We start from the raw sequence: 25,657 nt of genomic DNA, 5'->3' as shown, positions 1-25,657 counted from the left end.
TACCAGATTAATGTTGTGCACACATGCGGGCATTTCTTCTTTCTTTCTTTTTTACTGAACTAGTCTACAGTAACGAAAACAGGAGACTCATTAGAAACAAGCAGATGGCCAACCAAAAAATAACTCAAGGTTATACAAAGAGTGGCCAACACAAAATACACACATTCCTGTATGTGAGTCTGATCTCACACTTAATACACTACAATTACTATGGTATAGATACAGCACTACAACATAAAAGAGAGAGATCGACTTAGAATGTAACATACCGGTTTTATAATGTTTTGATCAGCTGTAGTTTGAAAATACGCTGATCTTTTCTCCTCAAAGGGCTCATTATGCGGTCTCTGTCGCCATGTTGTGGATGGACAACATCAACCGTCATTGCTCTGCTCAATGACAGGCTGATGGATGCCGACGCGCTGTATCTCAGAAATGATAAATATTTTTAAAAAGGCACTATCCTTATAAATAAACTGAATAGTTACAATCTAAACAACTACATTCGTGACTAAAAAAGCCTCAAAAGTACAATATGTTGTCCAAAATTTGTCAAAATGTAGTTACAGTTCTGCTGTTACTCTATGTGGGTGGAGTAATACAGGCTGTACGAGTGGAGTGAAGAGGCTGTATGAGTTCTGATATAGCAGAATATCGCACGGCTATCAGCCAATCAGATTCATGAACCAGACAGAACTATTGTATAGATGTAAATAAATTAAAATGATAATAATTAATAATTAATTTATGCAAAGATTCTAAGGTTTCAAATGGTCCAATATATTGGGTTCTTGGACCACCATAGACCTTTACAATTCTAAAGACACCCTTGACATGACATGTTTTTCTGGACAAGCTATCCGATCTGTAGAGCTTAACCTCCTTATTTCCCTTAACTCTTTCAGATTCCAGCCGGTGGGTTTGGTGGAGCGAATTCAGGCCATCGCCCAGAACGTGTCCGATATGGCTGTGCGGATGGAGCAGATTCTGAAGAAGACCAACATCCCAGTCAGAGGTGAATCTCTCACTTATATCTGAACAGAAAAACCTAAACCAAGGGATTTGGTTGATCCATTAAAATAATACAGCTCAATCATCAATCATCATTTGGTTTTAGAGAAGCACACAAGAGGACTCCCAATGAAAGAATGATAAAAAGAAATCAGATGAGTAGGGTAAAATGATGGATGGATGGATGGATGGAGGGATGCATACAGTAGATGGATGGATGGGTAGATACAATAGATGGATGGATGGATGGATGGATGGATGGATGGATGGATAGAAACAGTAAAATGATTCATGGATAGATAGATGGATGGATGTATATGATTATGATATGGTCAATGATTAATGGATGGATGGATGCATACAGTAGATGTATGGATGGATAGATACAATAGATGGATGTATGGATAAATGGATGGATGGATAGACATAGTAGATGTATGGAAACATTAGAATGATTCATGGATGGATGTAGTAGAATTATTAATAGATGGATGGATGGATGCATACAGTATATGTATTGATGAATAGATACAATAGATGGATGGATGGATGGATGGATATAGCAGATGGATGGATGGATAGATGATGGATGGATACACAAGATTGATGGATGGACGGATGAATGGATACAGTTAAATGATTAATGGATGTATGGATGGGTGGATACAGTAGATGGATGGATGGATGCAGTAGAATGATTCATGGATGGATGGTTGGATGCATACAGTAGATGTATGTATGGATAGATACAATGGATGGATGAATGGATGGATGGATGGATGGATGGATAAATGGATGGATAAATGGATGGATGGATAGATATAGTAGATGTATGTATGGATAGATACAATAGATAGATGGATGGATGGATACAGAAGATTGATGGATGGATACAGTTGAATGATTAATGGATAGATTGATACAGTGGATGGATGGATGGATGGATGGATGCATAAAGTAGATCTATGGATGGATAGATACAATAGATGGATAGATGGATAGAAACAGTAGAACGATTCATGAATGGATAGACGGATGGATGGATTGATTCAGAAGATGGATGGATGCATGGATGGATGGATGGATAGATGGATGGATACAGTAGATTGATTAATGGATGGAGGGATGGATGGATGGATGGATGGATGGATACAGTAGAATGATTAATGGATGGATGGATGTATGGATGGCTGGATGGATGGATAAATACAGTAGATGGATGGATGGATGGATACAGTAGATGGATGGATGGATGGATGGATACAGTAGATTGATGGAGGGATGGATGGATGGATGGATACAGTGGATGGATGGATGGATGGATGGATACAGTAGATTGATTAATGGATGGATGGATGGATGGATGGATGGATGGATAAATACAGTAGATGGATGGATGGATGGATGGATACAGTAGATGGATGGATGGATGGATACAGTAGATTGATGGAGGGATGGATGGATGGATGGATACAGTGGATGGATGGATGGATACATTAGATTGATTAATGGATGGATGGATGGATGGATGCATGGTTGGATTCCACCATGCTTCCACCATTCACCTTCTGGGGATGTTTAAATCTCAAGATGATCAAATAATCTAGCCACATGTATTTTATAAGTCCATCCTTTATCATTGACCATATGTAAACAACTGCCTCATTACATCTATAGTGAAATTAAGTATATTATTAAGCCCATTAGGTCATACTCTTTATAACTGATGACTCTTCGAAGACATAATAATCTATAATTCATTAAGTCCTCAGCTTTTTTTTTTCCCTGATTACAGCAGAAAAGATTGATTACCTCACAGAATCTTAGCCTCGGCGAGCCAAAAATCATATTAAAATGCGCTGTTTAAAATTAGACTTGAAGGGCTTCGGGCCCTGTGCCATTGTTCAGGACAACACATTGGCTCTTTATTATTTAATGCCTCCTGATTGGAGTTCATCACAGTTATGCCAGTCATCCGACGCTGTTTGTACAGCGAGCCCCTCAGTGGGCTTCCATATCTCGGAAAGTTTGCCAACAGAGTTTGGTGGAAATCCAGACGCTTTTTAGCAAGCATATGTGTGAGTTTGTGTGGGAGGTTTATTTATGCTATTAATGTAAGACAAACACTATTTTTTTACTTCTCCTCACAATGTACAGACTCAAATTGAGAACTTTTATGTTGAAAAGTAGCATCTGTGCTTTTAAAGGGGACCTATTATGCAAAAATAACTTTTATAAGCTGTTTAAACACAATTGTGTGGCAGCAGTCCATGAATATAATCAGCTTCAAATAATAAAAATTATGTTAGTTAAATTTTATATTATCAGACTCGATAAAAACAGTCTGCAGAAACACTTTGATTGACATTCTCCCTTTGTACGTGTCATCAGAGGGGGAAAGCCCCGCCCACTAGTGACCATCTCTCCCTCATCAGCATAGGAAGTTAGTCCTGTTTTTAAATCTGCCACTATACTGACACATAGGCGTTTGTAGCTCCGCCTTCTTTTGAAAAAGAGCACAATCTCATTTGCATTTTTAAAGCGACAGTCACCAAAATGGCACAATCAGGATCAAAGTCTAAAAGAGTCAGTTTCAGAGAGTTATAAAACATTATTTGTCTGGTATTTTGAGCTGAAACTTTAGCAATACATTAACTGTAAATTATGCACTGTGTGATGGCCGAGGTTACTTTCCAGTTATATTATTAGTTATAACGGTCTTGTAGTTTCCAAAGACGGTCAAATCCTTATTCTAGAAACTGTTTTCATCATTAATTGTGTTCATGAAAACTCTTAAGGGTTGAGTTTTCTCTTTTTTTTTTTTTTGCACTGTAATTGATCAACAATCAAAAATGCATAATTATATGCTGTCATGTTTTTGCAATCTAAAAATTTGATTATAATGGAAGTCAATGGGGCAAAAACAGCCCTGGACATAAAAAAGGGGAATCAATTTTCCCAGAGTGTATTGTTGAATTTTTTTAAATTTTCAAAGCATTTTTTTTTCCAAAATATGTGTCAAAATAAGATTTGTCACAAAAAAATGTTCAATTTGCTAAAACACAGAGAAAATTGTGACCAAATTAAGATTCAAAATCACGCCAGAGTGGATGAAAACATTCCCAGTTTTACTTATGAAAACCATTAAGTAACATTTAAGATTTATTTTATGTAACACCTTTAAGTTCGAGGAAAACATAAGGGGAAATTATCCTTAGGGTGTTTAATGTAACCAGGCTCTGGTCCTCCAGGTTGACTGTCCTGCAGAGTTGAACCCTGATTAAAAGCACCAGCCTGCAGCTTTCTAGTAATGCTTGATTAGCTTGTTCAGGTGCACTTGATTAGATTGTAGCTGAACCCTGCAGGAAAGTAGATCTACAGCACGGTCCCTGTTTTTTTCTTTCCGTGCCTGTTCATAGCGAATGTAAAAAAAATTACTCAGTGTGAAACAAATCAGCCAAAATATGTTATATTACAGGAAGTAGCTGAACTGTCTTCAGATTGCAATCTTTGGAATCTGCTTTGAACATAAAACCTTTCCCAATTTAAAACCTTCATACTTTTTTGACTTCTTAAAAACAGCTTTCCAAAATTCAACCTGTTTCAATCTGGCGATCTGCATAATACTATAAAATCCACATGAATTGTGAGGGTTCACTTAGATCACCCCCTAGTGGCTAATCGTTAAATGGGTTTCATTAATGAGACATTAAAAGAAACAATATTAGTATATCGTCTCTTGTTGGCCTGTTCAGCAGTGCCCACTATGGAACGAACAAGTATATTAGCTTTAAAAATGTATAAAAACAACTGATATTATGTAAAAATGTCATATTTAATGATACTAGTTGATGAGCTAAGCATTCATAGGTTATACTTTCGAGTTCAGTTCAAATACTCAAGACCGCAAGAACGGAGGATGGGTGAAACTTCCCGGATGTGTTCTTGATATCGACGATGCATGGATGCAGACTTGAGCAGCGAACTCGCTCTGGAAGTTTCAGAAGTCATTGTGACTGGAGGTGGGAAGCGCAGCATTTTATATAGGTTTGTTATTAAACTTTAGAGATATAACTTATTTATCTCAGGAGTTACATATAATATTATTATTGTTTTACCATGTGTTTGAGAAGTAACAATAACAATAGCCTACTCATATTAACCTTCGCGATTCACATTTTACATGTCAATTGTTCTATTAAAAATTACATAAATATTTAGACTACTGATGTTCATGCCTGCTTTTCATTTTCCTAGATATCTATAGGGCTGATCACACATATATATATATATATATATATATATATATATTATTATTATTATTATTATTATTATTATTATTATTATTTTTTTTTTTTTTTTTTTTTTTTTTTTGTGATGAGATGTGCCTTTTTTGAATAGTTTTCTAATGGCTCCCTCAGGTTTTTTAGTTTTGCTCTGTGTGCCTGCAGTACAACTGAGCAGAAAAATCTTGCTACATTAGTCGCATGTATTTTCATCATCCAATCAATAGAAAGCAGAGGCGGGGTTTCAGCAGTGAGGCGACAGCAGTGTTTGTGTTGCCAAGACAACTATGGAGATATTTAATGATAGAGGAGAGATTAGTGGCAAAGTCCCTTTAAGGCAAGTAATTTCACTCGGCGGCCATATTAAAAAACGCCTCTCCGGCAGTATGCTCGGGCATTCTGTTTGAATAGGGAAACATCAAATTCTCCAAAATTACTTGCCAAGCTTAAGATTAAATTTCATATAAGGAATCGCCAATTAAATTAATTAAAAACTGTATCTTTAGTTTAACTTCTAAACGTTCGAGTGACATGAAATCTGCAGAAACACATTTGGTCCGAGCCGCTTCCACAGAGAATCCTCAGTCTATATCGATTGCTGATTGGCTCCTGTGGTAGAAGGCGGGGCTTCATTCGCAAAGTGACCGTTACACTTTTCCCCATTCAAAGCTATACAAGTAGCATGTGTTGCGTTTTCTAAAGTCTTTGCAAGTGGTCGCTGTTTTGAGTTATCCAGAGCTGTATGACTTTACAAATCGTGAATATCACAATAGTATTAAATATTACAATTCTAACGATATCAACAGCAGTGCTCGCACACAATATAGAGCTGGTTTAGTGGTTGCCTAGCAACATAAAAAGGGCAGTGCACTTATTTTTTGCTTCCACTGGTTTGAGTCCCAGCTGGGCCAGTTGTGTGTAGTTTACATGTTCTCCCCGTGTTGGCGTGGGTTGCTCCGGGTGCTCCGATGTCCCCCACAATCAAAACACATGAGCTACAGGTGAATTGGATGAACTAAATTAGCCATAGTGTATGAGTGCGTGTGTGAATGTGAGAGTGTATGAATGTTTCCCAGCTGGAAGGGCATCCGCTGCGTAAAACATATGCTGGAATAGTTGGTGATTCATTCTGCTGTGGCAACCCCTGATAAATAAGGGAGTAAGCCAAAGCCAAATGAATGAATGTTGCTTTGAAAGCGATTAGTTGATTTTACTTCAGTTAATGAGTAAACTAACTGCTTTACGAAGTTTTAATTCGTTGAGTTTAATTTTAGATATCTGTATGCTGCAAAAGTCTGGCATCCGCAGGCTAGAGTAGTGAATCTCCTAAATGACTGTTGAACGCGTACAGAAAGCAGGACGTCCTCTGATTTAAGGTTGTTTTTCTGCCTGCACGCTGTCTTTTCATAATCAAGCAGAATGGCTCGTAATTCTTTTCTCCGCTTGATGGATCTGAAGTAGCCTTTTGCACAAAGAACGACCTCCTTCTTGCTTAATTAGGCTGACTGGGGCAGGCTACAGTGAGAGATGGGAGTTTATTAATCAGGGGTATGTTTTCTGCAGCTTTTTTCTTGCTTTTCTTGCCTTATAGAAAAAAAGAAGCATAGAGCTACAAGTACATAGAGCTTGGACAAGTACAAGGTCCAAGATGGTGCTTTCATAATGTGTAGTACAGTGAGCCTAAATTCCACATGAACCGGAGCTATTTTTATTTGTTTTTATTGAGAAACGGAACATTAAATGAGAAACTATGAGGGCGTGGCTTGTTTTTTGTACTTTGTGCTGATTGGATGTATGAGGCATTTCATTCAGAAAGGCTAGATAGAAAGATAGACAGACAGACAGACAGACAGACAGACAGACAGACAGACAGACAGACAGATAGATAGATAGATAGATAGATAGATAGATAGACAGATAGACAGATAGATAGATAGATAGATAGATAGATAGATAGATAGATTGGATGGATGGATGGATGGATGGATGGATGGATAGATGGATAGATAGACAGAGAGATAGATGGATAGATGGATAGATAGACAGATAGATAGACAGATAGATAGATAGATAGATAGATAGATAGATAGATAGATAGATAGATAGATAGATAGATAGATAGATAGATAGATAGATAGATAGATAGATAGATAGATAGATAGATAGATAGAACGACAGATACATAGATAGACAGACAGATACATAGATAGATAGGCAGATAGATAGATAGATAGATAGATAGATAGACAGACAGACTGACAGACAGATAGATAGATAGATAGATAGATAGATAGATAGATAGATAGATAGATAGATAGATAGATAGATAGATAGATAGATAGATAGATAGATAGATAGATAGATAGATAGATAGATAGAATGACAGAACGACAGAGATGGATGGATGGATGGATGGATGGATGGATGGATGGATGGATGGATGGATAGACAGAGAGATAGATGGATAGATGGATAGATAGATAGATAGACAGATAGATAGATAGATAGATAGATAGATAGATAGATAGATAGATAGATAGATAGATAGATAGATAGATAGATAGATAGATAGATAGATAGATAGATAGATAGATAGATAGATAGATAGAACGACAGATACATAGATAGACAGACAGATACATAGATAGATAGATAGACAGACAGACAGACAGACAGACAGACAGACAGACAGACAGACAGACAGACAGACAGACAGACAGACAGACAGATAGATAGATAGACAGATACATAGATAGGCAGATAGATAGGCAGATAGATAGATAGATAGATAGATAGATAGATAGATAGATAGATAGATAGATAGATAGATAGATAGATAGATAGATAGATAGATAGATAGAACGACAGACAGACAGACAGACAGACAGACAGACAGACAGACAGACCAGACAAGAATGCATATTGAGAAACAGCCCTCCTCCTCATCATTTCTGTTTGTTGTCAAAACTGACAGTTAGAGGGGTGTGGTTAGATATGTTAGCCACGCCCATTACCTCAGACAAACCTAATTTGAGAATTTAACTCAAAACAAACAGGAACTGTATTTTCAGATTTCAATTAAACGTTATAAGGACAAACTTATTTTTTTCTTAATTGCACAGATGAACTGTTCACCACAAAACTAGCAATGTGAGCTAACAAAACCACATGCGTAGTTTTGTACTTTAGAGACAGTGGAGGAGATGAACAAGGATATGGAGAGTCTCAGGAAGCCTCATTAAAGCGTTCAGATTCCCCAGCTGCTGTAGTTTGGAGGAAAGCTATCAGACTGTGACGGTCTGTCCTTTTTTCCTTTCGCAGGCCGAGATGGAGTTATGGGCCAGTGTGAAGTCCCGAAGGATCCCGGGTACCCGGACTGCGCCAGTAAAGTAGATGTGAGTCAACAGAAAGTTTCGCGTTTCTTTTTTGTGGTCTGCCTTCTTTCATGGTTGCCTTATAGAACTTTGGAAGAAAAAAATAAATAAATAAATGAAACGGATTGGTGGAGGCAAACACTCTGGCATCCAACAAATTGGTTTCTCGCAGAGTGTTTTCACACCTGTTTCACTGATTGATGATGTTGTTGTTTTTTTAGATGATGACTTCTTTTCCCCTGATGTTGTTTACTCTGGTACAGTTTGTCCTCATTTTAGAAAATCAGACCGTAGTAGACTTGGGTGCTTTACCAAAACTTATTGGATGTAAAACAAGGCACCACAGTGTAAAAAACGATTAGCTGACTTTATGTTTTTAAAAAGTGAGTAAACATGTTGTTTTAAAAGCAGTTAGTGTACTGTATTTAAAAAAAAAAAGAGTAAACACCTTGCTTTTAAAGCTATTAGTTGACTTTACTTTATAAAAGTGAGTAAATCTGTTGCTTTTAAAGCTATTAGTTGACTTTACTTTATAAAAGTGAGCAAACCTGTTGCTTTTAAAGCGATTAGTTGACTTTACTTTATAAAAGTGAGTAAATCTGTTGCTTTTAAAGTGATTAGTTGACTTTACTTTATAAAAGTGAGCAAACCTGTTGCTTTTAAAGTGATTAGTTGACTTTACTTTATGGAAGTGAGTAAATCTGTTGCTTTTAAAGCGATTAGTTGACTTTACTTTATAAAAGTGAGTAAATCTGTTGCTTTTAAAGCGATTAGTTGACTTTACTTTATGAAAATAAGTAAACCTGTTGCTTTTAAAGCGATTAGTTGACTTTACTTTATAAAAGTGAGTAAATCTGTTGCTTTTAAAGCGATTAGTTGACTTTATAAAAGTGAGTAAATCTGTTGCTTTTAAAGCGATTAGTTGACTTTACTTTATAAAAGTGAGTAAATCTGTTGCTTTTAAAGCGATTAGTTGACTTTACTTTATAAAGGTGAGTAAACCTGTTGCTTTTAAAGCGATTAGTTGACTTTACTTTATAAAAGTGAGTAAACCTGTTGCTTTTAAAGTGATTAGTTGACTTTACTTTAAAAAAGTGAGTAAATCTGTTGCTTTTAAAGTGATTAGTTGACTTTACTTTATGAAAATAAGTAAACCTGTTGCTTTTAAAGCGATTAGTTGACTTTACTTAATAAAAGTGAGTAAATCTGTTGCTTTTAAAGCGATTAGTTGACTTTACTTTGTAAAAGTGAGTAAACCTGTTGCTTTTAAAGCGATTAGTTGACTTTACTTTATAAAAGTGAGTAAACCTGTTGCTTTTAAAGCGATTAGTTGACTTTACTTTATGAAAATAAGTAAACCTGTTGCTTTTAAAGCGATTAGTTGACTTTACTTTATAAAAGTGAGTAAACTTGTTGCTTTTAAAGCGATTAGTTTACTTTATAAAAGTGAGTAAATCTGTTGCTTTTAAAGCGATTAGTTTACTTTATAAAAGTGAGTAAATCTGTTGCTTTTAAAGCGATTAGTTGACTTTACTTTATAAAAGTGAGTAAACCTGTTGCTTTTAAAGCGATTAGTTGACTTTACTTTATAAAAGTGAGTAAACCTGTTGCTTTTAAAGCGATTAGTTGACTTTACTTAATAAAAGTGAGTAAATCTGTTGCTTTTAAAGCGATTAGTTGATTTTACTTTATAAAAGTGAGTAAACCTGTTGCTTTTAAAGCGATTAGTTGACTTTACTTTATAAAAGTGAGTACACCTGTTGCTTTTAAAGCGATTAGTTGACTTTACTTTATGAAAATAAGTAAACCTGTTGCTTTTAAAGCGATTAGTTGACTTTACTTTATAAAAGTGAGTAAACCTGTTGTTTTTAAAGTGATTAGTTGACTTTACTTTATAAAAGTGAGTAAATCTGTTGCTTTTAAAGCGATTAGTTGACTTTACTTTATATAGGTGAGTAAACCTGTTGCTTTTAAAGCGATTAGTTGACTTTACTTTATAAAAGTGAGTAAATCTGTTGCTTTTAAAGCGATTAGTTGACTTTACTTTATAAAAGTGAGTAAATCTGCTGCTTTTAAAGTGATTAGTTGACTTTACTTTATAAAAGTGAGTAAATCTGTTGCTTTTAAAGTGATTAGTTGACTTTACTTTATAAAAGTGAGTAAATCTGTTGCTTTTAAAGCGATTAGTTGACTTTACTTTATAAAAGTGAGTAAACCTGTTGCTTTTAAAGCGATTAGTTGACTATTAAAAATGAGTAAATCTGTTGCTTTTAAAACAATTAGTTGACTATTAAAAGTGAGTAAATCTGATGCTTTTAAAGCGATTAGTTGGCGTTTTTAATAAAAGTGAGTAAATATGTTGCTTTTAAATCGATTAGTTGATTTTACTTTATGAAAGTGAGTACAGTTGACTTTAAAAGGTCAGTCAACCTGTTGATTTAAAAGTTAGTTGACTTTATTTAGAACAGTAATTAAACCCATTGCTTTAAAAGCCATTAGCTGACTTTAGTTTAAAATAAATAAATAAATAAATAAATAAATAAATAAATAAATAAATAAATAAATAAATAAATATATAAATAAATAAATAAATAAATAAACAAACTAAGTACTTTAAAAGCCATTCATTGACTTTAAGGGCTGTTGCTTTTAAAAAGAAATTAGTTGACTTTACTTGATATGAGTAAACTCATTGGTTTAAATGCCGTTAGTTGAATTTACTTAAAAAGTAAACCTATTGCTTTAAAGGCAATTAGGTAACTTAAAAAAAAAATTTTTTAACTTTTATTTTTATTAATGCACAATTAATTTAATTTAATTTAATTAAGAAATTTAAATAAAACATTAAATTATATTTTGGAAATAAAAGCAATTAGTTGGCTTTAATTTTAAAATATATATATATTTCTTACTTTACTAAAATATAAAACAGTGAATTTAACAATAAAAAAAATGAAATTAAATACATTTAAATTATTCCAAAAAATAACTTTGATTTTTATGCAAATAAAGCAACATAATTGTCTTAAATAAATACTGTAACTGCTGACTCTGGAGTTTGTTGTGAAATAAAAAAAAGTAATAATAATAATAATAATAAAATAGAAAATAATTTTAAGAGTTATATTATTTTTACTGAATATCCCATGTAAACATTTGGTGGCACTAATCCACTGAAATCAACACTGAAGCCAAAAGCATTGAGGACTGCTATTGACTTTATACATCTGTGCACAATCTTTAAAGGAACATTATACAAAGTCTGCAGTTTAAGAAGTCTAGTTTTCATGAACAATCTTTATTACGTGTGACCACAAATAAATTATGCTTATATTAAATATACAGTTACTATTTACATATTTGTCCTGCATGTGAGTGTATTAACATAAATATATACAGTTGAAGTCAAAATTATTAGCCCTCCTGTGATTTTTTTTTTTTCAATGGTGTTAAACAGAGCAAGGAATTTTCACAATATTTCCTATAATATATATTTTTTATTCTGGGGTAAGTCTTATTTGTTTTATTTCAGCTAGAATAAAAGCAGTCAATATTATTAGCCCCCTTAAGCAATATTTGTTTTGGATTGTCTACAGAACAAACTGTTATGTTTAGAAATGTGTTGAAAAAAATCTTCTCTCTGTTAAACAGAAAATGGGGGAAACAAAAAGTAGTGGGGGGGCTAACAATTCAGGAGGGCTAATAATTCTGACTTCAAATGTATATATTGTTTCTATTCTTCACAAACAAACATTCTTTCACCAAGTATTTTTAACACTTGCATCATGTCTGCTTTGTATTAAACACATTTCTTTCTCATCGTATAACTAGGGCTGTCACAACTTTTAAAATAACTATGATGAGTTTAATGGATTGAGCTGCAGTGAATGCACACAGGAGGGAGTTTAGGAAGGATGAATTGCTCCCTCAGAAAGTGGTTTATTAGCATCTGCTGTCTGCACTCGATACACTAAATTAATTATGCAGATCAGACGACAGAGTAAACACGCCGGCAAAATCTGGGCTCAACACTATTTGCACATCACAGATCCAGAGACCACCGCAGTATGCCGTATGTCACATTGAGTTTTATTTTTAAAGCTTAAACATAAACAGTGTAAATGGTACCACATGAAGTCAAACTTTCGAAGCTAGAAACTCACCTGTGACTTTTATAATGCCAGAAATAAAATCTGTATTGATTATTGTGAAGCCTGTGATAATTAAAGAGCCATATGTCCTGTATGTTCATGTATTAATCACATTTAACAACCCAGGCTCATTCTGAAAACGTAGTCCCGAGGACGTTTCTGGAGACCGCAAAAAACGTCCCGGGAGGTACGTATTTTTGCAGTTTTTGGTTTTCGCGAATCCGCGAGAGGCCGCTGTGTGCATCTTTTTGGCTTCTCGGACGTCTTCCGCGAGTGGCGTTCGCGCCCGCACTGTTCTTGCGCCAACCCACAAGAGGCCGCTGTCGAACGAACGAACGTCTGTCTGTCTGGCTGAATGATTGACTGGGCAACCCACCCTCCTCCTTCCCCGAACCCAACCGATTTTACAGATTGACATACCCGCCCTAAACCCAACCAACGATTTACAAAAGCCATCCGGAAAAAGAAAAGCCCTCGTCCGTTTTTTTTTTTTACCACGTTTTCGGGTTTTACCACATTCTCACCCTGTTATGAACCTCTTCACTTTATTTCTTGGATTCTGTTTTAGTCTAACCTGATTTCTGGAACCGCTCTTCCCCGGACTCGAACCCGGTCGTGGTCAGCTCCTCACTGCGTCTCGAGTTCGCCGACGCACAGGACGAGCTAACCGGACAAACTGGTTGCGGCGGGAAAGCCCTCCACACGAAGGCAAGCGGTCAGCCGGCGAGTGCTAAAAGGAACGCATCATACCGCAGTTAGCAGCATACCGCGTCATTTTAAGCGTTTATTAATCATAGACACATATAATTACATTAATCATATTTAATTGGCGCTATGCAAAGAACTTCGTTTGATAATATGGCCCTGTAAATATCATTAGTGTGAAAAGAAACAAAAGTTGTTAGCATCATGCTGCCCCATAGCATACATTTTCTTTCAAAAACTGTATGTTTTGTGTGTGTTTTTTCACAAATACAGATGTTTGTTGTTGCAGAGTAACTGAGGCACAAGCTGTAAAGGCTCCGTCCTCTTTTGCAAAGTAGGCGGGGTTGCAGCAGCTCATTTGCATTTAAAGAGATGCATACAAATTTTGAGTTTCAATCCCCAAAAAAAGACTTTTAAAGCGTGTTATGATAAATAATCTGTGCGCTATTTAGAGCTGTAATATTAATATTTAAATGTTCCTCTTTATGTTTAAGTGGATGCGAGCCAGGTGGACATCGGACCCCTGCTATGCCTTTTATGGTGTGGACGGCTCCGACTGCTCTTTCCTGGTGTACCTGAGTGAGGTGGAGTGGTTCTGCCCCCCGATGGCCTGGAGGAACCAAAGCAGCAGCCGCCCAACAATCAGCAGCCTGCCAAAAAGACAAGTGAGTGCTGGACGTATTGCACGGAATTTCATTGCTGTGTATATACTGTGGTGTGAAAAAGTGTTTGCCCCCTTACTGATTTATTATTTTCTTTGCGTGTTTGTCACTGTCAATTTAAATATTAGTCAAAGACAACACAAATAAACACATCAAGGTTTGCACAATTGAGGGAAAACAAACTACACAGCACTGTGTGAAAAAGTGTTTGCCCCCTCAACTTAATAACAGTTTGGGGCACTCTTAGCGGAAGCAAGCTTCAATTAAGCGCTTTTGATAACGCTCAATGAGTCTGATACATTGCTATGGAGGAGTCTTGGCCCACTTTGCAGAATTGCTGTAATTCAGCCACATTATGGGATTTTGAGCATGAGCCACCTTTTTAAGATCATGCCAACATCTCAATTGGATTCAGGTCAGGGCTTTGACTTGGCCACTCCAAAGTCTTCATTTAGTTTTTCTTTAACCATTCTGAAGTGGACTTCAGTGGACCCTTAATCAGAAAACCCTTCGTTTATTATGTGTTGATGATGTGATTATGATGGGATGCATACTTGTGTTATCTTTGACTCATAATTAAATGTGTTGGATGACCTAAAATATCAGAGTAGAGATTTGCGCGGGACTAAATTAAGAATCCCGCTCCCGCCAGGTTTTAGCCCGAACCCGACCGCTCCCGCTTTTATTCAGCATTTGTTGTCCCACTGCCCACCCGCCCCATTTTCTACCCACCACGCCCGTTCCCGCTAATGGACGGGGGGAGAACAAAACCGAAAACCACCCAGCTATACAGAGTCCAGACAGCCTATAACAAGCTGTCTGTATAAACACACACGTATAAGCATCAAGCAAGTGACACACAGACAGCATCACGGTCTCTCCCATTCACACACACACGCACACGCACACACACACACACACACACACACACACACACACACACACACACACACACAGACAAACAGACAGAACAAAGCTCTCTCTGTCATTCGCACACACACACACACCACACACACACACATAGACAGCAACAATCAAGCTAAACACAGCATCACCCTCTCTCATTCACACACATACAGTACATACGCGTGCTCGCTCGCTCGAGTCGGGAGTGATATTGTTAGACCGCCCGTTCCAAAATTACACCAGTTACTGACCGCTCCTGTGTTTTATTCAGAGATGAATTCCCACGGCGCAAGAAATCTGGTCGGGTCCCGCGGCTGTACCATGCAGACCTCTATATCAGAGTGTGACAAACATGCAAAGAAGTAAGAAATCAGTAAGGGGGCAAACACTTTTTCACACCACTATATATACAATATTTATAAAATTTTTTCAAATTGCAAAAATGCACGGTGGCTCAGTGGTTAGGACTGTCACCTCACAGCACGAAGGTCGCTGGTTCGAGTCCAGGCTGTGCCAGTTGGCATTTCGTTGTGGAGTTTGCATGTTCTTCCCATGTTGGCGTGGGTTTTCTCCGGGTGCTCCGGTTTTCCCCACCGTATATACATATGCGCTATAGGAGAAGTGCATGAACTAAATTGCCTATAGTGTATGAGTGTGTGTGTGTGTGTGTGTGTGTGTGTGTTTCCCAGTGGGTTGCTGGAAGGGCATCCGCTGCGTAAAACATGCCAGAACAGTTGGTGGTTCATTCCGCTGTGGTGACCCCTGAAAAATAAGGGACTAAGCTGAACGAAAATGAATGAATGACTGAATGAATGAAAGTCTGACCAAATCTATCTTAAATAAGAAAAGCAATGCTTTATTTCAGCAGAGTAGTATTAGAGTATGGGATTGTTAGCAGCATGTTCACGTCAAATGTTTAAATTCCATATTTTGTAGAGTCCCTCAAGTTGCTGCACAGTATATAGTGTTTCAAATGGGTGACTTATGAGGATTGATTTGAGTTAAGAAGCTGCGTTATCGGGCTGAAGAAAGCAGTGGGTTTCAGAGGAGAGGCTGTGAGTGAAGTACAGGTTCTCTCACCTGGTTAGGTGCGCTCACAGTGTGCCAAATCAAGTGAAAGAGATCCAGCTGTTTAACTCTTATTCACAACACCGAAGCCTGCTAGGACTGAAATGAGATAGCGTTCTTTTTTTTTTTATTCAAGATTTTCCTGGAGCACGAAATACTCTAGCATTTTCCTGCCTAGTGAAAAATTGCCCCTGTAAATTTCAAAGCTATTACCAGCATGGAGTATCCCACAATCTGTCATTTTGTGAAAACTACATGCAGGATCATGTCCGCAGACCTCTCACGGTTCATTCATTGAAGTCGTTTAAGCATTGGGTTGATTGCGTATGAGCTTTTGAGAGCAGTGGTTCCACTTTTTTTTTGTTGTTGGCCATTGAACTTTGTTACAAAGCCCAGGAGGAAGGAGGAATGTGCAGTGGAAGAGCCCTCGCTGCTGAAGCTCCATGTATACTGTTGCATGACTGTGAGCCTTTACTCTCTGCACATTACTTTTTGTGTAAAAATTGTGTGTTGTCAAACAATTATTCATTCATTCATTTTCTTTTTGGCTAAATCCCTTTATTAATCCAGGGTCGCCACAGCGGAATGAACCGCCAACTTATCCAGCACATGTTTTACGCAGCGGATGCCCTTCCAGCCGCAACCCATCTCTGAGAAACATCCACACACACTCAATCACACTCATACACTACGGACAATTTAGCCTACCCAATTCACCTGTACCGCATGTCTTTGGACTGTGGGGGAAACCGGAGCACTCCCCAGTGCCCATGCGAACGCAGGGAGAACATGCAAACTCCACACAGAAACGCCAGCTGACCCAGCCGAGGCTCGAAGCAGCGACCTTCTTGCTGTGAGGTGACAGCACTACCTACTACGCCACTGCGTCGCCTCATCAAACAATTAATCACATCCAAAATAAATGTTCATATTTGCGCACTGTGTATATTTTTGCATATATAAATATACGTATGACTATATTGTATATAATATTTGTATAAGTGCTGTATTTTTAATATTAGTGCTGGGCATTTATAACTATTAACTGCACCCAAAATAAGTTTGTTTGGACATAATTTATGTGTGTGTACTGTGTCAATGTACATACGTGCTTTCAAATAATTGATAAAATATTTAGATTTAAAATATATATGTAAGGCAAGGCAAGGCAAGTTTATTTCTATAGCACATTTCATACACAGTGGCAATTCAAAGTGCTTTACACAAACAGGAATACAAGAAACAAGTATAAGAAAAATAAAATGTACGTGATATGATATGTATATGATAGTAATTATTTTCCCAGTGATGGGTTGCAGCTGGAAGGGCATCCGCTGTGTAAAACATGTGCTGGATAAGTTGGCGGTTCATTCTGCTGTGGCGACCCCGGGTTAATAAAGGGACTAAGCCGAAAAGAAAATAAGTGAATGAATGAATGATAGTAATTATAAGTAGATTTAATATCTATGTAACAAAATTGTTTCGGATAGTTTGTTACTATCACATATAATTTATAAATAAATGAATAAATGAATGAATGAATAAATAAATAAATAAATAAATAAATACACGTATATTATTTCATTAATTTGTTTTCTTTTCGGCTTAAACCTTTATTAATCTGGGGTTGCCACAACAGAATGAACCGCCAACTTATCCAGCATATGTTTTATGCAGAGGATGCCCTTCCAGCAACCCATCTCTGGGAAAGTATATTATTTCAAAACAAACGTTTATTTTGGACGCGATTAATTTTATATGAATATAAATATGTTTATATATTTAATTTGTACATTTCCGTATTTTATTTAAACATAATATACATAATAATACACAGTATTTATACAGTTGAAGTCAAAATTATTTACCCTACTTTTGATTTTTTTTTTTTTTTTTTTTTTAATATATTTCCCAAATGATGTTTAACAGAGCAAGGAAATTTTCACAGTATGTCTGATAATATTTTTTCTTCTGGAGAAAGTCTTATTTGTTTTATTTCTACTAGAATAAAAGCAGTTTTTTTCAAACCATTTTTGGGGTCAAAATTATGAGCCCCTTTAAGTTATTTTTCCGCCGATAGTCTACAGAACAAACCATCATTATACAATAACTTGCCTAATTACCCTAACCTGCCTAGTTAACCTAATTAACCTAGTTAAGCCTTTAAATGTCACTTTAAGCTGTATAGAAGTGTCTTGAAGAATATCTAGTCTAATATCATTTACTGTCATCATGACAAAGATAAAATAAATCAGTTATTAGAAATGAGTTATTAAAACTATTATGATTAGAAATGTGTTGAAAAAATCTCCGTTAAACAGAAATTGGGAAAAAAAATAAACAGGGAGAAGAATAATTCAGGGGGGCTAATAGTTCTGACTTCAACTGTATATCATGTAAATACAAACTTTTATCTTGGATGCAATTAACTGTGATAAATCGTTTGGCAACACTAGAAAAAATATACTCTATATTTGTAACCGAAGGCTGTCACAGAGGAGGGAATCCAAATGCAGATTTATTCAACATTAGTCAGGCAGGCAGCGGTCAACACAGGAGCAAACAGCTTCATACAGATAATTTAGAAGTCATCGTCAATGATCAGGCAAATGGTCAAAACCGGAGAAAGCTAAGATAAACTAGGAACAAGGCTAGGAGTAGATAACAAAAAACACAAGAGCCAAAGAACACGGCTGGACAAGGAAATAAAAATGCTACATAAAGTTACAGGTTCGTTTTAACTAACTCAACAAACAAACAACATTGAGTGTTGAAACACAAGAGTGTTTGCAATTAGACAAGATTAGGAACCGGTGTGTGTGCGCAGTGCATGCTGTGATGTGTAGTCCATTTGGGGGCAGAGTTGTAGTTCTCCTGTGATCCACAGTAGCTAGATTGCTGGTGACTGTAAGAATATTAATGTATTTTGATGTTTGAGAGAATAAAAGGCATCACTAACTGTTCTTTAACATCTTAAATACACCCTATAATGTGACAAATTAAACATTAAGAAAACAAATGTTAGTAAAATACAAATACATAAACTTATAAACTTAACAATTACTTCACTTAAAGGTGCAGTATGTCATTTTGTCCACTAGAGGCTGCGTATTCATAACAAACAAAGGTTATTTTGATGGGGCGTGACTGAGTGTGGAATCATGGGAGTTGTGGTCTTTGTGGTTCTCCTGCAGAAATCATGTTGATGGATGAACGAAAATATTCAACAGATATTTTCATGGTAGTATGAACCAGAGTGTCAGTCTTATGCACATAGTGTCTTGCTTTATTCTGCGATAACAACTTCCTGAAGTATATTTGTTTTCTGTTCCTGTAGGCGTTTTTCCGCTCAGATCTGTCTCTCCTGTTGGAGCGGGTGGGCTCAGGGAAGGAATCTTTGAGCTTCATGAGGAGACGCATGCGCAGACTGGCCGCACAGTGGACTTCAGCTGCTCGTAGACTTGAGGAGCGTCTGCAAGGACGCTACAGAGATCAGAAGAGGGTGAGTGTCAATTTTGTCTAAAAAAAGAGAAACAGATGTCTTCTAGTGATTGGAAATATGTGATTTTGGCCTCCAACGATTATGATAAAAACATTTATTAAGAGGAAATGATTATTATCACACACCCTTCTATCCTGTCATGTTGTCATGTCAGCAGTACACATTTGATCCTCTGCAAAGCTTCACATGAAAAGTAAAAGCATGTACTATAGCGGCACTTCATTTTTGAAGTGTATTCAATTCATTTATTGTGAAAGAGAACACATGCTGTTGTGTGTATGCACTCAGCCTTTGAGACGAGCAGATCACAGTGCCTAAATAGTCAAATACATGGAAAAATGTGTCAGATTGCAGCGCTCGATGATTACTAACATTAACCTCTGTTTGCTATGAATAAATATCTGAACATAAAGAGATGAAAATGAAACGGCATGTGAAAGTGAAAGCAAACCTTTACTTGACTGGCCTGCCTGTAGTCCTGACCTGTCTCTGATAGAGAATGTGTGGCACATTTTGAAGCGCAAAATGCAAAACCGAAGACCTCTTACTGTTGTCCACCTTAAGACTTGTTTGCAGGAAGACTGGGGCAAAATTACACCTGAAACCCTTCATCTCTTGGTGTCTTCAGTCCCCAAATGTCTTGTAAGTGTAGTGAAAAAAAGCCAACATTGCTTTAAATGCTTTAATGTTTACTTTATGTGTTGCAAGAACATAAATGAAAACATAACCTTTACTTGACTGGCCTGCCTGCAGTCCCGACCTGTGCCCAATAGAGAATGTGTGGCGCATTTTGAAGCGCAAAATGCTACAACAAAGACCCTGTTGTGTTGCCCAGCTTAAGACTTGTTTGCCGGAATAATGGGACAAAATTACACCTGCAACACTTTATCACTTGTTGTCTTCGGTCTCTAAATATCTTGTAAGTGTAGTGAAAAAAATGGCAACATTACAAAGTGGTAAACACTTTACTGTCCCATCTTTTTTTGAAATGCTTTGCAAGCACATAAATGAAAATATATTCTTCACTTGACTGGCCTGCCTGCAGTCCTGACCTGTTCCCAATAGAGAATGTGTGGTGCATTTTGATGCGTAAATGCGACAACGAAGACCCGTTCTGTTACCCACCTTAAGGCTTGTTTGCAAGAAGAATGGGTCAAATTTACACCTGGAACCCTTCATTACTTGGCGTCTTCAGTCCCCAAACATCTTTTAATTGTTGTAAAGTGACGTTTTCCAGATTTGCACTAACGTAGACAGTGCCCTTTAGTGGGTTTTTCATTTCTTTTCAACATAACATACCCAGATAAATGTATTTCAGGTTTTCGGAAAAATGTAGGCAGCACGGTGGCGCAGTGGGTAGCACAATCACCTCACAGCAAAAAAGTCGCTGGTTCGAGAATCAGCTGGGTTAGTTGGCGTTTCTGTGTGGAGTTTGCATGTTCTCCCTGTGTTCACGTGGGTTTCCTCTGGGTACTCCGGTTTCCCCTACAAGGCCAAAAAAAACATGGTATAGGTGAATTGAGTAAGCTAAATTGTCCGTAGTGTATGAGTGTGTATGGATGTTTCCCAGTGATGGCTTGCAGGTGGAAGGGCATCCGCTGTGTAAAACATATGCTGGATAAGTTGGCGGTTCATTCTGTTGTGGCGACCCTAGATTAATAAAGGGACTAAGCTGAAAATGAAAGAATGAATGAATGCAAAAATGTAGTGCGAGGCACATATTTCCAATAATACTGTCTTGTCCAAACAAAATCCACTCATGACACCAAACACCATTCTATTCATTTTTTTCTCTTTGCTCCATAATGCTTTGTGTGGATCATTGGAGTAATCTAGAATGTAAAACAAACAGTGAAAGGTTTGCAATGAGATATCATTATTCCCCTCACAGCTCATCCATTAAATATTAAAAGGCAACTTATTAGACTTAACAAATGGCTTTCAACCAACCATGAATTAAACACAAAAACTCTAAACAAGTTTCTCTGCGGCAATATTACTGATGTGTTTTGAATATTACTGTACTGTAGAGAATACAAAGAGAAAATAATGTGGAGGAACTAAACACTGTGAACTAATCCGCAGATATGCTTGATATATGTAAATATGTATGTATGTATGTATATATATATATACACACACACACAGTTGAAGTCAGAATTATTAGCCCCTTTTGAATTTTGTTTTTGTTTTTTTAAATATTTCCCAAATGATGTTTAACAGAGCAAGGAAATTTTCACAGTATGTCTGACAATATTTTTTCTTCTGGAGAAAGTCTTATTTGTTTTATTTCGGCTAGAATAAAAGCAGTTTTAATTTTTTAAATCCATTTTAGGGTCAAAATTTTTAGCCCTTTAAGCTATTTTTTTCTCGATAGTCTACAGAACAAACCATCGTTATACAATAACTTTCCTAATTACCCTAACCTGCCTAGTTAACCTAATTAACCTAGTGAAGCCTTTAAATGTCACTTTAAGCAGTATAGAAGTGTCTAAAATATCTAGTCAAATATTATTTACTGTCATCATGTCAAAGATAAAATAAATCAGTTATTAGAGATGAGTTATTAAAACTATTATGATTAGAAATGTGTTAAAAAAATCTTTCTGTTAAACAAAAATAGGGGGAAAAAATTAACGGGGAAAATAATTCAGCGGGGCTAATAATTCTGACTTCAACTGTGTGTATATATATATATATATATATATATATATATATATATATATATATATAATATACCAAGCATACATCTCACTCACGCAGTATGTACAGTATATCAGTATATGGATTAATTGTATCATATTTATTTAACATGATTTTAAGAGGACCTATATTTTCCAAATTACAAGATTCAGACATTCAGACAGAGTCTCTGAAGTTTCAGCTGAAAATACCACACCAATTATGTTTAATAACTCTTCGAAACTGCCCCTTTTAGGCTTTGATCCTGATTGTGGCATTTTGGTGACTGTCTCTTTAAAGGTGCAGTAGGTGATTGTCTTCAGAAACATTTTTTGTTGTGCTGGTTGAAAGTCTCTTCACATTCTTCACATGTATTTTTAAAGTCTGGGTAAGGCATGAGACTAAAAAATGTTCATCCAATTAAATACTGTTGGGCTGACGTCTCTCATAATTCCGATAGGTAATGTTCTATTTTAAAACAATTTTAGCTTCCCGCAAAGCTTCAGCCACTGAAATCTTCCAGCGAAAGATTGATGTGACTATCTTCAGTTTCATAAGGCCTTTTACAGCATCGATAATGTAGATTTTTATTTAGTTTATCAACAAAACATCAGTAAATAGCGTTATTCCACCTAGCCTGCTTTACTGAGCTGATTTTTGAACAATGACAATCTGTGACGTGCTCCCTATATCGTTTACCATGCTACTCTGAATATTCGCTCTGAAATAGCATGTAAGTATGGCTTTGTAATAAGTGTAATTCCTGCACACTGCCGGCCAAGCACTAGTCACTGAGTGAGGGTTCTGCTGTCATCTTTAATGTGCGCACGCTTGTATTTGAAGAGGTGTGGCTTTGGACGGCAGGGGTGGGACTGTGTTTCAGAGATTTATGCTAGCCGGTGAGCATTGTCGCAGATCACCTACTAACCTTTAAACTCAAATGAGACTGTGCTCTTTTTAAAAAGAGGGCGGAGCTACAAATGCCTATGTGTCAGCATAGTGACAGATTCAAAAACAAGACTAATGTCATATGCTAATGAGGAAGAGATGGCAACTTACTAGTGGGTGGGGCTTTGCCCCTCTCATGACAGATGGAGAATGTCAATAAAGTGTTTCTACAGGTATCAAATTTTACCTATATTCACAGACTTCTGCCACACAACTGTGTTTAAACCCTTTGTGAAAGTGATTTTTTTGCATAATAGGTCCCCTTTAAGATCCTCTGAATGGAAGTCCTTGCAAAACTGTTTTTTTTTTAAACATAGATGTCAAAATATATCTACGGAAACACAGCTATCTTCATTAAAATATTCGGATGGGATTTGTGTTCTCACCTGACATTTGAATTATGATTATCAACACAACATATTTGCCCTATTATGCATTGATTTAGATGCAAATGTCATTTCAAACTAGAAGTTTAGCTGTATAGCTTTGATATTTGATTAAGGTCTAAATAAATGAGAAGTATTGGGGGAAATTACTAATAGCGATATTGCATAATCACAGATGTTCAGTTTTTAATAGAATTTTATATACCTGAACTAGAAAGACAAATATTAAGGAGTTTACTCCACCATTTTATTGAGGTTGAATCAGAAAAAAAAAATACATCTGTTTGTGATTTGAATGGTTTTACAATCAAATTTAGCCGTCTCAAGAAAATTAAGTCTTTAAGTCTCAAGTCTAAGAGGATTATTATGTTTCCTTTTCCAAAAATCAGTCACAAATATACAGACATGATTGTTTTCACAGCCAATCCTGAATAAATAAACAAAACAAACCCGTAGATTCAATTTAACCTTCAGGTAAAATATGGGTGCTGTTCTGTGATTGGCTGGACCGTGAGTTTGACACTGCTGTTTACTGTGGTGAATGATGACTTTGACTGGTACACTCTCAGAAATAAAGATATGCGAGCTGTCACTGGGGTGGGACCTTTTAAAAAGCTACAAATTTGTACATTAAAGGTCCATATTGATACCTCAAGGGTACATATTAGTACCTAAAAAGTACAAAAATGGTCCTCTTAAATTTTTTAGGTACTAATATATACTTTTGCGCTACCAATATGGACCCTTTGGTACAAATGTGTACCTTTTGAAATGGTACCACCCCAGTGACAGCTCGCGTACCTTTATTTCTGAGAGTGTAAAGTCTGATTACCGCACAAACTAATGTCTAAACAATATATCTGCTCCATTAAAATGTCAATAATTCAACATTTCGTAATTCAACTGGGTGCTCTAGCTATATGTACACTCCACTTGCCATTCACCCGGACTACACCTCCCATCATGCACTGTGCTAATCAACTTGTTACAGCTGATATCATTCTAGACACTGACGCACACTCACACAGCTGCAGATCATTGACGCTGATTACATACTAATAAAGTGACTGATAAAGCACTCTAAATGGGTGATAGCCCCGCCCTAAATGACTAATAGCTCCACCCTAAAGGACTGATAGCTCCACCCAAAAGGACTGAGAGCTCTGCCCTACATGAGTGATAGCACTGCACTAAATGACTGATAGCCCCGCCCTAAATGACTAATAGCCCTGCCCTAAAGGACTGATAGCCCTGCCTTAAATGACTGATAGACCCGCTGTAAAATACTCATAGCTCCGCCCTAAAAGACTGATAGCACCTTCCTAAAAGACTGATAACCCTGCCCTAAAGACTAATAAAGAGCTCTAAATTGGTGTTAGCCTGCACTAAAGGACTGATAACCCTGCCCTAAATGACTGACAGGCCCGCCCTGAAAGACGAATAGCCCCACCCTAAAAGACTGATAGCTCCACCCTACAGGACTAAGAGCTCTACTCTAAATGACTGATAGCACCTCCCTAAAGGACTGATAAAGTCACCCTAAATGACTAATTAAGGTGCTCTAAATGACTGATAGCCCTGCCCTAAATGACTAATATCTTCGCCCTAAAAGACTAATAGCCCTGCCCTAAAGTACTGATAGCCCTGCCTTAAATGACTGATAGACCCGTCGTAAAATACTCATAGCTCCGCCCTAAAAGACTGATAGCCCCGCCCCTAAAGACTAATAACCCCGTCCTAAATGACTAATAAAGCGCTTTAAATAGGTGATAGCCCTGCCCTAAAAGACTGATAGCCCCACCCTAAAGGACTGATAGCTCCACCCTAAAGGACTGAGAGCTCTGCCCTAAATGACTGATAGCACCGCCCCAAAGGACTGATAACCCCGCCCTAAACGACTAATTAAGTGCTCTAAATGGGTGATAGCCCCACCCTAAAGGACTGATAGCTCCACCCTAAAGGACTGAGAGCTCTGC

The 25,657-nt window shown here is 36.9% G+C and overlaps 1 protein-coding gene across 1 annotated transcript in view; it reads left to right on the top strand.

Annotated features, from left to right (window-relative positions):
• The window catches only part of LOC130221747 (alpha-1,6-mannosylglycoprotein 6-beta-N-acetylglucosaminyltransferase B-like), a 209,485-nt gene that overhangs the window by 87,760 nt on the left and 96,068 nt on the right, over window positions 1-25,657 (top strand). Inside the window, exons 4-7 of the mRNA XM_056454334.1 lie at window positions 906-1,015; window positions 8,619-8,692; window positions 14,022-14,192; window positions 19,501-19,665. Coding sequence (XP_056310309.1) covers window positions 906-1,015; window positions 8,619-8,692; window positions 14,022-14,192; window positions 19,501-19,665 — 520 coding nt within the window. The remainder of the gene's footprint in view (window positions 1-905; window positions 1,016-8,618; window positions 8,693-14,021; window positions 14,193-19,500; window positions 19,666-25,657) is intronic.

The sequence above is a fragment of the Danio aesculapii genome, chromosome 3 (assembly GCF_903798145.1).
Source record: "Danio aesculapii chromosome 3, fDanAes4.1, whole genome shotgun sequence".
In the NCBI taxonomy this organism is placed as follows: domain Eukaryota; kingdom Metazoa; phylum Chordata; class Actinopteri; order Cypriniformes; family Danionidae; genus Danio; species Danio aesculapii.
The sequence above is the reverse complement of the archived record's forward strand: the minus strand, read 5'-3'. Positions and strand labels throughout refer to the sequence as shown.